The sequence below is a fragment of the Sarcophilus harrisii genome, chromosome 5, assembly GCF_902635505.1.
Source record: "Sarcophilus harrisii chromosome 5, mSarHar1.11, whole genome shotgun sequence".
NCBI lineage: Eukaryota > Metazoa > Chordata > Mammalia > Dasyuromorphia > Dasyuridae > Sarcophilus > Sarcophilus harrisii.
In genome coordinates, this window is record NC_045430.1 from 142,496,699 (window position 1) to 142,516,212 (window position 19,514).

A 19,514-nucleotide genomic window follows, 5' to 3' on the forward strand; every position below is an offset into this window, starting at 1 on the left:
ATTTAACTCTGAGCATCTTCATTTAGTATAGACATAGTATATTCATTCTATGTGTAACGTCTGCCCATTCCATGTGTTTATCTTCCATTGCACAAAGCTAGTTGGTCTTCTTGGATACACTTTCCATTAGCAAAAAGCATTATTGAGAAGACACGTTTTTAACTTTATTATATAGAGGCCATATTCTTGATCTGTGAATTCTGATCCCATATAGAGTCTTGTAACTGAAGGTGAGAGTTGCAAAATTATGATTTATCATCAGTAAATATTTGATTTGTATACCCATTTTATATATCTATATAACCAGGGTCATATAAAAATTTCTTGGGTGAGGAGTCAGAGGTAGCCCTGATTTAAAGAATGTGTCATTTCATTAGTATGATACAGTGATGCTATACTGATCCTTGGACAAGTTCACCACCAGGATCAAACATAAAGAGATGTTATCACTAGAATTTACTAAATTGTTAGATTGAATGGGTTGAAGAGTTCAGCTAAGTACCCAGAGTTTTGAAAAATGCCTTGCAGTTCATAGCTTTATAGCCAACCTTTATAGCTTTATATAAACTATGTAGTTCATATACAGGAAAAAAGCATTATATAGGATTTCAAAGGACATTAATTATATTGAAATGTAATTATCAGCACCATTTTTTAAAAGCACATCAAAACCAGGCTAAGACCTTTCCTCTAGGAAGTAGTTTATTTCTCCACATGCACAAATAAGACCAGTTATGAGGAGGAGCAAAAAACAAGACAAAATAAGTTTATCTGGAAGTCATCATAAGCCCCAAATAATGGATGATGATGATAAAAATAATAATAGTTATATGTAACACTTTAAAGTTTGCAGTTTGCATATAGTGTCCCTTTTGAGTATCTTTTAAGATATGTAGTACAAATAATATTCTATTTAACAGAAGATGAAACAGAGGTTCAGAGATTATAATTAAAGATATTAAATTACTTTTCCATGCTGACATTCCTAGTAAGTGTCAGAGTAGAATTTGAATCTAGGTCTTCCTGACTCAAAGTTCATTATGACTCATATATTCTAAGAATTTACCCAAAATATCATTGAGAGCCTTCTATAAGCAACAAAATCAAACAGATCATAGTATTGCTTGGAAAGAGTTTATAATCCAAGCATACAATACAATCAGACTGCTGTCATAAGGAATTGGGAAAGATAAAGTGATGGGACAAGACCTGTGATTTTAAAGGAGATCCCAGATGAAGAAACGCCCTCCATGATGGCAGATTACCATATTTTTTTGCAACATATAGTGTTTGAGAGTTACCTAAGCATTGAAAGATATACAATCTGTCCAAAGTCATGTAGAGAGTATGTGTGGGTGTGGGGACAAGAGAATATATAGCACAAAAGAAAACATGGAAATGTAGAGGAAAGAGATAAAATGGAAATTTTTAATCTATTATGTCAAGGACATTGTGCAATAATTCAGATGCAATATATGAAATTTTTAGCATAGAGAATTACTTTGCCTGAATATCCAACATTATGGTCAATGACATGGGCTGACTAGTTTGTGTACTCCAGGGAATGCCTGTTGACTTTCAGTTGAATACTGTCACTCAGGCTTTGGGTCCCAGAATAGCAATAATCTCTGTTGTAAATTATTTAGATCCCAGTATCAGCACTCTCTGACCCACCCTTTTAATCCTAGGACAACTTCATCCAATTCTAGAAACACTTGAGAATAATGGAATGGAGGAAGGAACTTTGAGTAATCTCCAGGCCCAATAAATAAACCATTTTCTTCTTATCCAAGTTCTCAGGCAATGAAATTTCCTATGCAATGAGCTCTGATGAATCCAAAGAAGTCTTGGAGGAAAGCAGATTATTTTGAATCCTTTATAGTCGCACACACCCATTACAATTCACTGGGATTTTGATAAGTTTCTGGAAACCTGGGTATGTCAAGGATTCTCCTCAATCTCAAGGGCTGGGCCAGACAATAGCGCCCAATGGTTAGGAGCCAAATAAGGTTATCCAAAATTTTCTCCCTTATTAAAGTGTTTTGTTTTGTTTTATTTTTTTCTTACTCACTTCTTTGGTAGTCCCCAAAATTCCTAGAGGGGCTCCTTAGGATTATCACTGGAAGGTACTTTGTAACTGCCATGGACTCTAATTGAGGTATGAACTTTGAATGTTGTGATAATGTACTACAGGGACAGTCTTAATAGACTAGAATGATGGTTCTGGGTTCAGAAGAATCTGGGCTCTGCTTTATGCTACTGGTGTGAGTGGTGAAAAGTTAAAGTATGAATCACATGACCTTCTTTCCAGCTCGGAATTGATGATCTTTTGACAGTACTTTAGTTCTTGACAAATTGTCACAATGATACTACAATACAAGGATCAGAACACATAGTAAACTATTTATTAGGGATTCTATTCCATGTCGGACACATAAATTGGTAAAAAAAAATAGCAAAATCCTATTAAAATGAAGATTTTTTGGTAACACAGTAAGTTTTTAACTTTTCATGAAATAACAACTGATACTTACATATTTTAAGGTTTGTGAGGCATTTTACATGCATGACCTAATTTGAAACTCACAACTCTGTAAGCTGTGTCACAACCATTGTTTTCATTAATTACCATTTGAGGAAACAAAGACTTAATCTTCTCATTATTTCATTATTATTATCTATCAGGATCTCATTATCAATGAATAATCATTTGAATCAGCATATGAAGCAAGGTCATGGGACAATAAATCTAGCACTCTGACTTTCTGCCCCCAAAGAAGTTCATGCACATATATAACTGAGCAAAATGGGACAGGTTCTGATCAATGACATAAATAAGTAAATATCCAATGTTTTCCCCAAGCATAGTAGACTTGGAAAATAATGATTTTGTATTAAATTTAAATTTTAGACTACAGAGCAAAAAAGTGTAAGATCATTTATTTTGAGCTGAAAAGAACTTTAAAAAAGTTAAGTCCAACTACCTCATTTTACAGAGGAAGAAATTAAAACCAGAGTTGAAACCACTTGCCAAAGGACATAGAGAAAATGATCAGCAAAACCAGGTTTTGTACCAAGTATTCTCTTTCTTAAGATTTAGAAGTCTTTCTATTGTTTCTTCCCAAGAGTCCTTAATATAATAAGAAAAACTTAACTAGCAAAAAGTTATCTTTAGTCCCATGTTAAATTACAGTTTCAAAACTGATTTCTTTTCATATTTTAAAATTCAGTTTTGCTTTGTTTGTTTGATTTTTAAATTGGAACAAGTACTTCAGCAGCAAATTGCATGCAACAATTCAAGATGGGAGTTCACTAACATGTACTTGGAATCATTTCTAAGGCAGATACAAGAAAATACATCTTTCTGTACTCTTATGACTTTTTAATCACATGATACCAAAATAAGGGGAAACTATTTAAAATAATTTTCTTAATATTTTAAGAATGGAACTGTTTCTAATAGTTTGTTTTAAAAAAATCTTTCCTTGCTCACTTTCCCCTCCTACCTTGTAGCACCTTAATCTTTCCATAGTAGCTAACTTTCACTATTTTGCTAAAATAAGCAACCAAATTCTTAATATTTAAGAAATGGTTTTATGTCTTGAAATGCACTAAGACTTTGGTTTAGGAATCTAAAACTACTTACTCAATTAAAATTATTGCTCTAGAATCAAGGATGTATGACCAGCAGTCTCATTATATAAAATGTTCCAGATTACGTTTTCACAGAGGAAGTGTATATGTACAACCATCATCAAAAACAACACAGTTTGCTATTCATGTTAACATCTGTCCAATCAGGAAGGAAAGTTGCCTATACAAGAAATGAATCAACAGTGGCATGATCCATCTGGAGATTTCAGCTATTTAGTAATTGAATTAGGTCAGTAAATAATGAGTTGTGTCATGACAATAGGGCTTGATTGTGATCATACTAGCAACAGCAACAAATAGGCCATATTAAAGTTTGTGATCTCTTTCTATTAAATCTTAAAACCATTACCATACACCCAGATAAATGCATGAAATATAACCTACAATGCAGTTACACTAATAATCTAGCAATTTTTTTCAAAAAACACTGAGCATCTCTAAGCCTCATAGGAGTTGTCTACAATAGAAAAATAAGTTTGTGATCACAGAGTTCATAAGGATTATATAAATAGTGGAAAGAGTGCTGTTCTATGAATAAAGAAATACTAAATTGAGTCTCACTTGAACTATCTGTGTGACTGAGGACATGTCAATCAAGCTCTCTTAGACAGAGTTCTTGATTTGTTTGTTTTCCTGAAAATGGGGACAGTTAATTTCACAATTTTTTGATAATCAAGTGAGATAATGTATGTTAACCATTTTGTAGAGGGCTATAAAGATGATAGATATTATTGGTATTCTCTTTTGCCTCCCCCAATATCCCTTCAATAATTTCAGTATGAAACTTTTTCTCTTTCCTGAGTTCCCATCAAAACAAATTCCACTTATATATGCTAATAAAAGAGTAAATAATATCTGGTGGATAAGGACATATATATATATATATATATATATATATATATATATATATATCTACAACATATGCATCAAAGGAGCTCACTTTATCATTTCTCATTACAATCAAAAAAGTAAAAAAGACAGGAATCCAAGAATAATATATTGAGAGACAGTCTTGGAATCAAGAAAACATGAGTCAAGTAATATCTGACACATATTAGTTGTCAACTCACATAAATCCTCAATGCTTTCAAATAGTTCTCTCATACTCTAATATACTGATCATCGGCATTGTACAAATGAATGTTTCTAGTCTGTTCCTAATAATAACAAAATCCTTAACAAACCAAAGTTAGTTAAGTAAATAAAAGTAAGAAACAATATCTGTAGCATAAAGAAATAGAATTATAAAGCTTGTACTTATTCTATTTTTCATTCAAATTTTAACTTGTCTGTTGCTTAATTTCTTAATAAATCAGATAGCCACTTTAAAAGATCTAGGAACATGAACTTTGCCAAAAGAAGGTATGCTTAAAATACATTCAGAACAGTATAATATTCAGTTTTTTTCTCTAAAGAACCAAGGAGAAGAGGAAATATAGAAATCAATGTTTGTCTTTCTTGATGTTCTATTAAAAAATGAGAGAAGTGCACACAAAACATGCAACTTTCTGTGAAGACATGTTATCTTTAAAAGGAACATGATTAAAAAAAAAAAAATTCCTCCAAATAAGACCTGCTAATTTTTAAAAAGTATTTCTTGACTCCAAGTGAAAACATTTTCATTCCTTTGACTAAAAACTTATTTAGGAAGACCAAAAACAACTTTTTATGATAGCAAATGGCTTAGAAGATGGCACCATGACTCCTGAACTGACTGAAATTATAAAACGACTATGGAAAGACCCAGGAATCCAGAACTGCTTTGAGAGGGCATCAGAATACCAACTCAATGACTCAGCAGCTTAGTAAGTAAATTCATTGTTATAAAAATTTTCAGTGTAATATGTTGAAAAAGTCAAGTAGCATAGTTAATTTGCAAATAGTAATATGGGAACAATGCTATGTGCATTTGTAACATTGAAAATTACTAGCTAAAAAGCAAATGGGATGAAGTTTTTTGAAAAAGTGTTAAGATAAATTAGACTTGAAAATAAATACCAAATAACAGTTTTCACAGTTAGTTCTCTAATTGTGGTATATGAGAAGATAAATAATGTGATGGGTTTTTCTTTTTTATAATATAATGGTTCTCTGGGAGCAGGTTTCTTAGGGAGGTTTTCTGGAGGCAGTCTTAGTTTCAGTTTAGATCAATAATCACCTCAAATGCAGGCAGCTGATAAAATCCAAATGTTTATTTTTTCCTTCCAAGTCTTGTCTCTTTCCTTGGGCCCGGTTAGCTTTCTTGGAGGCCTATCTCCCTCCTTGGTTCCAAGAGCTCTTGCAGCTTGTCTGCCAGCTTCTGCCTCCAGCTCAACTCTGACTCCGTTTCTCAATCTCCAACTGATGCTCCCCTCTTAATCTTTTCAACTGAACTCTCCTCACTGAGCTCAGCTATTTTTATGCTCTTTTAGAGGTGTAAACTCAAAGATTGACTCCTCCTCTGAGAGTGGGATTATGGGAGGTGTGAATCTGGATATCTCATACTGAACCCTGAAATCTCCCAAACGTGTGAACTAATATGTGAGCTAATGTGTGAACTCTCAATGGTGCTAACTTAAGCATTGTTTCTATCAATATTAGTAACTTAATACCTTGTAAGATTTGCTCTAATGTGTGAACCAATAAGCATTGTATCAATTCCATTGAGTTAACACTAGGGTTCTAACAATGTAATATATTTGTCAGGTTACATATATTGTTGTGCCACAGTTTCCTTTAATTATCCTGTCTCAGTTTCCCTAAATTGTTCTGCCTTAGTTCCTTGAATTGTTCTGCCTTGAGCCCCCTGGTTGCAACTCTCCCCCCCTGTCTTTCCTCCCCCCCCCCCCCCCCCCCCCCCCCCCCCCCCCCCCCCCGCATTAGGGCTGGGATAATTAGGGCTATAGAGATTTGGCCACTCTGGCATTCCAAAAGATAAGACTCCAGATATTCTATCTCAGTTATCTAATTGGTATCCTCTATCTCTAAGTTCCAGCAATGTTGATACTGATGTTGAATGCTTTGAGACATTAGCTCTGGGACCAAAATGGGTCCTTTGGTCCCAGAAAATCTCTCCCTCTCAGAAATCCAAATAAAATATTAAAAACTCTCTAATCTCTATCTTGCCTCAGTTTCTGTGGCATTAAATACAACATGGCCTAGTCATAATAAAATAAGGATGCTAGTGTTTAAAGAACTCAATACTGACAAAAATTTGGCATTTTTTAAAAAAGGAAATGACCAAAGGATCTTCCATGTATATACTCGTGTGTGTGTGTGTGGGGGGGGGGGGTGCAGATGGGTGTTTGTGTATGCAAACATATATATATTTCTTTGACACATATTGTCTCTGAGCTATTGAAAAGTTGATTAATCTCTCAGTTCCCAGGGTAGAAGCACGTTGTAAAATAGGTACTAGTCTGTGTCAGAAGGATTTTTTTATTGCTTGCTTCCTATAACAATGAATTCACAGAGCTATTGATAAATGGACATAGAGATAGATAAAGATTTGAACTCTGATTTCAGTGACATATGTATATATATAGATGTATATGTTTGTGTGTGTGTGTATGTATATATTTATTTATTTATAATATTTCATAGTACCACATAGTAAGTCCCAGTAAGGATTAGAAATACTCAAAGAAACCTAAATAAGGTTTAAAAAAAAAAAGGTTGACTGGTCAACACTTCTTTTGTAAAAGAAACATAATGTTTCACAGTATAGAATTATATTCACATTAAAAATTAAAATCTGAGAATAATAATAATAAAGAATATATATATATATATATATATATATATATATATATATATATATATACAAATGTCTCTTATACATGTACTTATGAAAATCAATTTAGGGCAGGATTCATTAATCAAATGACTTTGAATGAAAAGAGGCATTTTATTTTTCATTTTGTATTGAGATCTCTGGAGGTTGGCTTTACCAGAGAACTCCTGAACCAAGCAGATTTTGCAGCTATTGCTGGCAAAATGTAAAGTATGATAGAATAGTACATATGGATGGATGTCTTAGCTTGGGGATCTCCCAAGGTTGGGGTCTCTGATTTAGGATTAAGTATTTTTTTAAAAATGTTTTACACAAACACACACATACACACTCATGCACAGAAATTAAACATGATAATTGCAAAAAAATAGAAGATGGCATATAAAATGGCAGAAGTTATATGTAGTTTGAATCTTTGTGTATGCTAAATTTAACACTATAATAATACAATTGTCTTGTTTGTGTTCCTTCTGAACTTCCTTCTTCCCTTTGTGGGGTATTTTCTAATGATTTATTGACACACTTTTCTTTCTTTTCTTCTTTTTATTGTATTACTATCTCACATGTAACAAATAAGTATATTAAAAAAAATAAATCATCACATTTACTCTGCCTGAATATGCATGTATTTTAGTACCTGCAATCTGTCACCTATTTCCCAAGAGGTCGAAATCATCATCATCAGTCTTATGGAGCCATCATTAGTAATTGAGAGTTCTGTAGTCTTTTAGAATATTTTCCCCTTATAATTCTTTTGGTCATTGAACACATTTTCCTCCTGGTTTTAATCACTTTATTTTATATTAGTTCATAGAAATTTTAACATAATTCTTTGACTCTTTAATATTTATCATTTTTTACTCTCTAATAATATTTCATTAACCTTCATATGCCACAATTCATTCAACCATTTATCTTTTGATGACTACAGCCTTTTATCAGTTTGTTGTTATGATAAAAATGCTGCTATGATATATCTACATAAATTCTTTTGATGACTGCTTTGGGACATAGAGCTTTAACATTTGCATTTTGCATCTTAGTGTCACTCTGTCAAAAGGCTGACAAAGTTTATTGACTTTTTGGAAATAGTTCCAAATTATTTTCCAGAATAGTTTAAACATATATTAACACATGTTATTTTCCTCTTCAGTGAGCTTTGTCAGTCCAAAAAGTATTAGGATGAAACTAACAGTTGTTTAAAATTTGTATTTCTTTTACTATCACTTATTTTAGGATTTTTTCAAATGCTTAATGAAAGCTTGCATTTCTTCTTTTGAAAGCTATCTGACTCCTTTTATCTTTTGAGGAATCAAATAGCAAATTCATTGGATGATAAAAGCATAAAAGTATAGCTGGATAAGAACTTAGAGATCATCTAGTGAAGTTCAATTACCCTTCATTTTATAAATGAGTTACAAATAGGAAGATAACAAGTAGCAAAGCAAGAATTTCAGGCCTTTTGACTCTTACAAATTCTTCTACATTAATTATGTAATATATATCATTAGAAATAGAATTTTTAAAAAAAGATATAGGAAATAATCTGGTCTTTCAAAACAATTGAGCCAAATTCTTGAATGGCCCTATTGCCTCCCCAGCTTTACAAGACAGGTTTCCACAATCAAATCCTGAATTTGCAAAATATAACTATATTTTGCATACAAATAAGCTCCATTATAAATGAAAATTTTTAAATCTAACTAGTATAGTTTTTTTTTTTTAATTATCTTGGTCCTGACAGGTATGTTTATGTTTTTAAAAGACTGAATGATTCAATAGACTAAGATTTTTCTTAGTTAATATGAATATTTAGGTAAATAGCCAATTTTCTATGTGTAACAGGATATTAAAATCCACAGAAGGTTAAAAAAAATGTGTCCACAGAAACTGAGAATCATATATTCTAAATTCTTTGGGCAGAAATATTTATTCTTTTATCATCCATTATCTTGTGTTTTTCAGTTGTTTTAGTCATATCCAACTCTTTGTGACCTCATTTGGGTTTTTCTCAAACAAAGATAGTGGAGTGGTTTTTCATTTCCTTTCCCCATTTTACAACTCATTTTTAATTCCTCAGGGTTATAAAGCTAGTATGTGTCTAAGACTACATTTAAACTACAATCTTTCTAATTCCAGGTTTTAGTGCTCTATTCACTGTGACACCTAGCTGCCTCACCACTTTGGGGGAAAAAAAAGTAATGTACTATAAATTTATATATATCCAAAAAGGGAGTCACCTTCCTCAACAAATCTCACAACCCCAAACTCACATATATAGATTTAGAAAAGGGAATCATCAAATTTTTTCTGATTCTTTTGAAGATCCTCCCATTCTTCTATATACATAGTCTTGAAATCCCAGAATCATTCTTTATTCTTCATTCTCTTTCATTTTCTGTCTTATTAGTTGTGAAATCCCATTAATTCTATGTCCAAGAAAGCTAATTTTTTGTTCCTCTCAAATGATAATTATTCTAATTTATCAACTCTTATCTACTTTTTCCCATCACATTGTCTGTATTATTGCAATTATTTCAAATTCAGGTTCTCTTAATTCCAAATGCATTGCTTTCCCCACTATTCCAAGAAGCTTTGGGTTTTTTCTCACATCCATTCTTCAAATGGGGGTGGGGGAAGGAACCAAGGTAGCTATACAGTTATAGATACTTGGCCAGAGATTCCATTTCTCTTAAGTTATGGAGCAAGCAATAGAATCCAGTAGTTTGAATACAAATCCATATTACTTTCCAAAGTTATTATCATCCATAAGTGGCAAAATTTTATTAAGGCTGTTGTTAATTCTAATGAGACTGTTATTGCTTGAATATTAGAAGTACATGAGGGAAGCTTGTGATATCTGTTGGATCTCAAGCTACAATTTTGAACTAAGGGGATAAGAGCAACTGTTAAATGGCCTACATTTTTAACATTTGAATTGAAGGGCCCATCATCCAGAAAGGATTAGCCATTTAAAAACTTTTATGTGTTGCTTATTTTGTAGATCCAAATGGAGGAAATTTATAACATAATAGATAAGTAAATAGTTTGCCCAGGTCTAGAGTGTTAAGAGACGGGAAATAATGCATTGTCTCATTCTCCAATTTACAGGTTGATTGTTGAGGTGGTGGTATCCCACATAGTGATGATCTCCTCAGATTTAAATGAGGGTGTGAAACTTGGGCTTCCCCTGCAGGAAACTGAAAATGAAAAGTGTTCAAAGAGATATTATTTAATTATTCCAATATAGAATTGCAAATCTGACAAATTATCTGTAATAATATCTTTTATAAACAGTAAAGTCTTTCAGATCATGTTACGAAAAATTACCTGATATCATTTCATCATATTGATTAGAATCTCCTGGGACTGTGTGGTGATTTGAGTTAAGACTCTGTTCTAGTCCAAAAAATAGAATTATAGGATGATGGGTCTAGAGCAGCAAAGGATCTCATTAACAAACTAATCCGATCTTCTCATTTTGCAGATAAAAACAAAGGCCTAGGGGAACTTAAAAAATCTGTCCACTGTCACAAATGTTGCTATTGAGCCTTAGAGCTTTAGCTCCAGATCCTTGAGAACTTTGAAGAAATTAGACTCTGTCCTATAGGAACACAAAGTGGATCTGGAAAAAATGTCATAGATCAAATGGTATGAAGCCCTGGAAACTAACACCAAAGCATTTAATAACTTTTCCTATGTCACACAGATGGTTAAGTATCAGAGACAAGATTTAAAATCCAGACTTCAATTCTAGTCTTTGAGAACCTAATAAATCAATCTTATATTGTATAGAAACATGGCCTTTAGAGATTATCTAGTACAGAAGTTCTACAACTAGGGTTGATATTGACCACTGCATTTAAAAATAATTGTTTTTCTTTATAATCTTATATATTTTGTTTTATACATTTAAACATATTATTTTTCCAAGAACAGGTCTATAAATTTCATTATTCTCACTCTCTCTCTTTCTCTTTTTCTCTCTCTTTCTCTCACTTTCTCTCTCTCTCCCCCCCTTTCTGTCTCTCTCTCGTCTCTTTATCTCTGTCTGCCTCTATCTCTCTCTTTCTCTCTCTTTTTTCTTCTCTTTCTCTCTCCTCTCTGTTTCTGTAAATTCCTTTCTCTCTGTCACTTTTTCTCCCTATCTCTCTCTATCTCTTTGTGCCTCTCTTGTGTCTCTCTGTGTGTGTCTTTCTACTTCTGCCTGTCTCTGTCTCTCTGTCTCTGTCTCTCTGTCTTTCTATCTCTCTTTCTCTCTCTCTATCCTCTTTCTTTTTCTGTCTCATTTCTCTCTATCTTTTTCTTCTTCAATCTCCTCTTTTTTTTTTTTTTTTTTTTTTTTTTTTTTGCCTCTCTCTGTTTCTCTCATCTATGTACCTGGGTTTTTGCCTCAAATACCCACACACATACACAAAGACTGAGAAAAGGACATCTAATCAAGCCCTTTCCTTCAGTCAAGAGAGTATTGCAACTTGGCTAGGGCTGCATGTAACAGATCTAAGATTCTTTCTGCATCACAACAATAGTCTGGATTCTCTCTTGAGCTTCAATCTCTAGCAGTAAGGCCCATATTTATCTTTTACCTGCCCCAGTGACCTGGATTGTAAGATGCTCTACCTTGATTACATTATTGAAGTCATATTTGTAGATAAGAAAGGCAGTTTGGTTACATGGATAAAAGGCTGAACTCAGAGTCAGGAGGAACTATCCTTAATTAGCATCCTTGACCCATCCTAGCTCTTTAAATTTAGACTAGTGATTTAATCAGTCATCACTCTTTAAGAGAAGATGATGGCCTCCCTCTTTCATGGGAGTTACCGTTACAGATGAAATCCAAGTCCATTTCTCATTACTCTGCTAAAAAGATGTTTACTTCTGCGTTAATCATGGCATTCATCCCCAAACACCCCCCCACACACACACACATACAACTCCTGCTAATTTTATTATTTGTTATATTGAAAGAAAAAAATTACAAAGGACAAATTTAGCATCACAAGTCAAGTTTTAATGTAATCTCCAGTAAAAGTACCCTTGTACTATTATCTAGGCTTGTGTCCTTCAAATGTGCTGGCCAATATTTTTGTTTGTTTGTTTTTTGTGCCTTCTCCTTTACAGTTACCTCAATGATCTTGACAGGATAACAGCTCCTGGATATGTTCCAAATGAACAAGATGTCCTGCACTCCAGGGTGAAAACTACTGGCATCATTGAAACACAATTCTCCTTCAAGGATTTGCACTTCAGGTATGATGCTTTGGCTTTCCTATCTCTAAGCAGAAATATATAATTTTATAGCAGATTCATCTGATTAATACTCATGAAGTTAAGAGAACAGGACAGTCAGGAATTCTAAGGAGGAGGCTGAATCTATTCAAACCCACTTAAACGGACACATTTTATCTTCTGTATCTCTGCCAAAAGGAAACCTGTGCTGACCTTGGATATCTCAGAATTCCCTTCTGTGATTATTTCATCTTAAAGAATTCTGCTTGGACAGATATGTAAGTCCAGGACTTTTGCATAGTCTCAAGATCTACCTCATCACTTAACAAGGTGATAGCAGGCTATCATCTGAAAAAAAAATACCATTTTAGGGTGTTTAATGTGCTCCCCATTCTCACATGGCATGCTATCTACTAAATAAATAAATAAATCTACTAAAATAGGTTACTAAAATGAAGTGTTGACTCCAATTATAGCCACTCTAAGTGAGTGAGGAAGACTTGAGTAAAATATGGGACTTTTGATATTCCTAAGAACAGGTAGCTGCCTGTGATTACTATGCATGTTTTACCCAGATATATTACTGTGATAATCCTTTGAGGAAATTAAGTGGCTCAGGGGATAAACTGCTAGACCTTAAATTAGAGATTTCAAATCTGGACTCAGATACTTAGTACTTGTATGAACTTGTTGAGACAAGTCACTTTAAGCTCCATCTGCTTTAATCCATAGGAGAGGGAACTGGCAAACTACTCTAGATTCTTTGCCAAGGAAATCCTATGGACTGTATTGTCCATAGGATCACACAGAGTTGGACATGACTGACAACCACAGTATTTTCAGAGCTGTTGTTATTTAAATACATATTGTTAATCACTAGAGAAAGAAAGATTTATTGAAAAATACTAAATACCTAGGAAAACTTGATTGAAACTTGAAAGCATTATTTTATATTTTCTAGTATTCTTCTGACTATATAATAAAATCTCAGAAATGGAAGTGATTGCAGAGTTCATCCAATGAAACACATACATAAAGAGAAGTTCTTCCTACAGTATCTGTGACAAGTAGTTATCCTAACCCCACATGATATCTAAAAGTTCTGGGTAATTCACTAATTCCTGAGACAATCCATTAGGAAGATCATCTAGCAAAAATTCACCTCTTTGCAATATTCATCTGTTATTCTTAGTTCTTATTTTTAAAGCCACAGTCTTCTTCAAATACTTGAAAATGATGATCATTTGTTGTTGTTGTAGGGGCACCTAGATGACACAGGGGATAGAGCATCAGACCTGGAGTCGAGTCTTAATCTGACATTAGATACTTAAAATCTGTAGAGTCCGGGCAAGTCATTCAACCCAGTTTGTCTCAGGGAGGCTGGATAAGAAAATTGCAAACCACTTAGTATTTTTGCCAAAAACCAAAACAAAACAAATGGAGTCATAAAGAGTTAAATGTGATTGAAATAACTGAACAACAAAGAAGGACAGATTTCACTCAACTGAATACTATACACTCTGGGATCATTTAAGTTTGGTTTTGCTACCATATCATGCTCTTGATTCATATTAAATTTCTAACCACCTAAACCTTCAGATTTTTTTCTTTGCATGAGCTTTTACTTGTCTTCCTTCAACCATCCTTCATTGGTACAGATTATTTATAGAATACAAGTGTAATACTTTACATGTATCCCTAATTAAATCAAATTTTATCTTACCAGGTTTGTGTTATCATTTTATACTGATGAAATATTTTTGGAACCTGACTTGTATTATCTTTAAATTTAATGAGAGTTTAATCTATGTCTTCATTTAAATCAGTTAGAAATGCTGACCAGATTGGCAGAAAAGAAATCAGTAAATCATTGAAGACCTCTTTTCTGGTTAATAGAAATTTATTCATCAATTCTCTTTCTTTCTAATATTCAACCACTAAGGAATTCCCCTGATCAATCATGTCTAGTAAATTCTGTCAGAAGAGAAAATAAAATTAGTTTGGCTTTATATATTTTTAAGGAATACAAGCTCCCTATGATGTGGAATAATTGCTCTAGGCAGTGGAATGGGGAGGAGGAAAATAAAATAAATAAAAGATATGAGGATTTGAGTGGATTGCCAGTTTAGTATGTGTCATATTGTAGCTACAAAAGCTGTTTCAATCTTATGCTATTTTAAGAGAAGGAGAGTATTCAGAAAACTTGTATTCTACCCTGGATAGATCTACCATATAATATTTTAGTTTTGAATACCCTATTGGGGCAGGGGACAGTGGAATGAAATTGATAAGCTGAAGAATATTTATTAAAATGTGACCCTGACTGTGAAGACCCTCAAGATCATGCAACATTTGAATTATGTGTTTAACTTGGAGAAGAAAAGATTTTAAAAGATATGATAGTTAATTTCATGGATCTGAAGAGTAATTATGTTGAAAAGAATTTAGAATTGTTCTGTTGCCTACAAGGGCATAACAAAATCAATGGCAGAAGATTTAATTTGTCTCACTCAAGTGTGATATAAAGAAACATCTTGCTAGCAAATGACACTATACAAAATGGAATTTTTTTTTGGGGGGTGGCAATCAGTGATCTAATTTATTTGGGTATATTGACTTGAATTCTTTTTATGCAGCTGGGTACTCTCTTACCAGGGGCAGCTAGATGGTACAGAGGATAGAAAACTGGACTTTAAGTCAGAAAGACTTGTAATCTAATTCAAATCTAATCTTAGATACTTCCTAACTGTGTGATCAAGGGCAAGTAACTTAATCTTGTTTATCTCAGTTTCTTCACCTGTAAAATGAGTCGGAGAATGAAATGCCTAACACTCTATTATCTTTGCCAAAGAATCCCAGATATGATCACAAGTTGTTAGATACAAATGAATTAATCAAACAACCTTCTCTTAACAACTCTATTCATTTTAGGTCTCATCTCTCATTTAACCATTTTTGTTTTGTGATTTCCATTATGAACATAACTTTTACATGTACATAACAATTAAAGTTGCCATTATCTGCATCTTTATTTTTATGTATCATAAATACCAAGAAAATTAGATTTCTAATGAATTTCAATTTTTTGGATTTTGTTTTTAACAAAGGTATATTGATAGATATATGAGTATTGTTATCATATCTGATATGATATGATAATATCAAAATAATTATTCATAAATAACCCCAACTGATCTTACTTGAGATGAAGATTTGATTTCTTAAACAAATAATTCAAAAAAAAAAATTAACACGCTTTTCTTAAGTGCACACTATGTTTCAGGTAATGTTCCAGCACCTGAAGATACAAATAAAATAAATGAAACAATTCCTTTTTCACAAGTAGCATACTTTCCAATGGATAAAATTTAAAAAAGAAAGAAAGAAAGAAAGAAAAAGTCACAAGAAGACTCAAATTTTGCCTATTGTTAATTAGAGTTAAATAAAAATTCTGATTCTATTTTACAAAACAAAATATACTTAATGAGAAATCATTTAAAGACCTTTTTAAGTTGGAAGTTCTAGGAACTCTACTCCCTGTGTATTCCTACCTTTCTGCCTCTTTGAGGTAATGACATAAAATTTGCTTGCCTAGTTTTGAAAATATATACCATGCAAATAATTTAGAAGAGACTGATTTGTTTATGATAGCATTTGCCAGGTTGACAAGTCATTGTTAGTTTTTCATAGAGTTCACTAATATGTATTTGGCATGAAAATGAGTCAAATCTATTTCTATTACTATTGCCTCCTGACAAAGCGTTTCTACTTGACAGACCAGGAAATGGGAAATAAAATTCTAAATATACAAGAAAAATGTTCATTAACATTCTAAAAATCTCATGCCATTCAAAGTACTAAAAACAAGTTCTACAGGGACTTGTAAAATTATTCAAAATCGAGAAAAGGTTAAACACAATTGAATTAATCATGAAATAAATGTGAAAAATGTTAAGAGCAAAGAAAATAGAGAAAAATAAATTTAAAGTTATCTGAATTAATCTCCTGGAAAAAAAAAAAAAACTGGAATATAGCTCCAGAAAAATAGAGATTGATAAAGTAATGAAATAAATAATGAAATTTTATCAAGAAGGAATGATATATTTATACAATTAAGATAATTTCAATCTTTGTCTTTCTGTCTATATATCTGTTATTAGAATTAGCACTGGCATTTAAAAAAAAAAAAAAGCTAGTTCTTTAGATCCAAAATAAGATGAAAAGACCATTGACCAAATACTGGGGAATTATAGACCATAAGATTTTTTTTTTTTTAACCTGGTGCTATTATTGCATCTATAAGCATAACTCCCAGTGAGGAAATTCTGTTCATCAAGGCACTTGGACAACTTAAAGTTGCTTTAACATACATAAAGCTATTATCCAACCTAAAGTTACAGAGAGACTCCAGATGGCACAGAAAAATCAATGACATGCTAATCACTATGTCATAGGAAGGATTTGAATCTTCAATACATAGCATTCTAAAGACTACTTTTGAGGGACAGACATTATCGTAGGAACTCTTTCCACCAATAAACAGAACTAAATGTCATCTAAATTTCCTTTGAATTAGAAGAATCTATAAGTGTAGTTTATGATTCAGTGTATTATAATATATTCAGTGACTTCATTCTCATTTGTATCCCTTTAACAATAGGCTATCGATTTTTGTTTGTTTGTTTGTTTGTTTGTTCTTTTCTCTGACAATCTAATTCTTATGAATATAGCAACACAATAGGCAGATAGGAGACATTTGCACAAGGAGGAGAATACAGAGATTTGTAGCTTTCTTCAAATCACACTGATAGGTTTCATCCTTTACTATCTAACTATGGATCTGGTCCAGTGAGGTGGGAGGGATTGTGGGAAGAATTTCATGGCCTCCTACATTCCTGCACTAATTTGCCAAATAGCCGTCTAACATGTGAATAAAAATTCTCCACATAGTAAGATGCATCAATAGATTGGAGAAAGGCCAGTGTTGTAATGGTAGTAATAGTATTTCTGGTATCCTCCAGGGCACACACAGAGCTAGTAGTATTTTACTACCTACTTCAAAAGTTCTTAAATTTTTTCTCAGAGCCACACAGGAATCTTTTTGTGGGGCAAGTATGAAAGGATGAATATACATTTTCTTTGAATTCAGAAGCAAAGAGGGGAATAGATAAAGGCTTTTCTTTCACTATGAGATCTATAAGGAGGGAACATTGTTGTCAAAGTGGGGGAGGGAGGGAGAAAGAGAAGGAAATATTGTGTTCATGCTGGCATGTATACATATATGTGCATATACCTATATTTATGCATGCATACATGTATGTATGTACATTGGTATAGAGAAAATATAATCTTATACATATTTTATGAGTGTGTGTATGTGTGTGTGTTTATTTGTATAAAAATTGAGTGTTTGGTCATTTTACCATTGAGTTCATTTTGTACCAATTATCCAATTTTTTAATGTATAGAATTAAATATTGAAGTAATTTCCTTATAACCAAAGATTGTAATGTGTTCCTAAAGTTTTAGTACAGATTTAAACTTCAAATTGCACTAAGGCTTTTCAGATATTCTGATAAGCATATCTATATACATATTTGCATATATAAACATCTGTCTGTGAATTATAAATATATGCATATGTAGACATTGTAATTATAGACATAATGTGTGTGTGTAAACAAAAACTTAGATAGCACCACTATATGCTTTCATTAGAATAGGGATCTCCCCATGAAGAAACTCGCTCCACCAAAATATATCTTAACCTGTTATGAACTATAAAGATTTGTCTAGCTGATAAGAAATCATGTCACCCTGTAAGCGGTAGGGATTAAATCCCATTTTTATTGACTTCTGGGTAGATTATTTATCCATTATGGCCAGCTGATTCTCTTCAATAAACCCTAAAAAATCAATTACTCCCCATTTTAAGCATGAAATATTTAAAATATATATATTTATTACATTAATGGTGGAAAGGAGATTTTTTTTTTCCAATTTATAAACTCTAGCTATGTGATTAAATGGATAGAGTGCTGAGCCTATAGACAGGAGGATCTGAGTTCAAATACAGTCTCAGACATCTACTAGCTGTGTGACCCTGGGCAAACCATTTCACCTCCCTTTACCTTAAGAGGAGGAAGGAAATGACAAAGCACTCTAGTATCTTGCCAAGAAAATCCCAGGATAATATGGTTTATAAGCTAACAAAGATTCACACTCAACCAAGCCAGATGAATAACAAGCTGTTGCAAATAGGCAGTGGAAATTTCACGTACCATTCAAATGTGCTCCACCAATTGCCCTATTCTGGCAGCTATTGCTTTATTTTGTTAGGTAGCTCTCTACAGAGCTACAGTAATAAAACCCTTATATTGAAACGTTTAAAATCAGTATTGTTTTCTGCTCATTTGAATTAATTAGTAATATCAATTTCAATTATTAATTTTGGCACTAAAACAAATATAAGGATTCCTGTAGGCCACATATTGACTTAGAAAACCACATATTTATAGTATCTATGTTTTATTGTATTTTTATTTATTATATTACATAGCTTGTAAGTGTTATGTTTGACTTGTCTGAACTATATATCAAGTTCTACAAACTTATGAATTTTAAACATCATTTGCCTTGAATTAGTGGAAAAGTGGTTATTGAAGATGATGCATTAAGTTTACATATGAAATTATATAACTAACAAAAATTTAAAATAGAGATATATATATTTCCTTCTGCCATCATCATTTTTAAGTATAAACATTACCCATACAGTCAAATTTTAAATCTGACCTTCAATCTAATGGGGAAAAACTCTCTGGAACAAATAAGTCAGAATTTTATCTGTGTTATAGAT

The 19,514-nt window shown here is 32.6% G+C and overlaps 1 protein-coding gene across 1 annotated transcript in view; it reads left to right on the top strand.

Annotated features, from left to right (window-relative positions):
- The window catches only part of GNAT3 (G protein subunit alpha transducin 3), a 92,034-nt gene that overhangs the window by 60,028 nt on the left and 12,492 nt on the right, over window positions 1-19,514 (top strand). Inside the window, exons 4-5 of the mRNA XM_031938677.1 lie at window positions 5,302-5,459; window positions 12,548-12,676. Coding sequence (XP_031794537.1) covers window positions 5,302-5,459; window positions 12,548-12,676 — 287 coding nt within the window. The remainder of the gene's footprint in view (window positions 1-5,301; window positions 5,460-12,547; window positions 12,677-19,514) is intronic.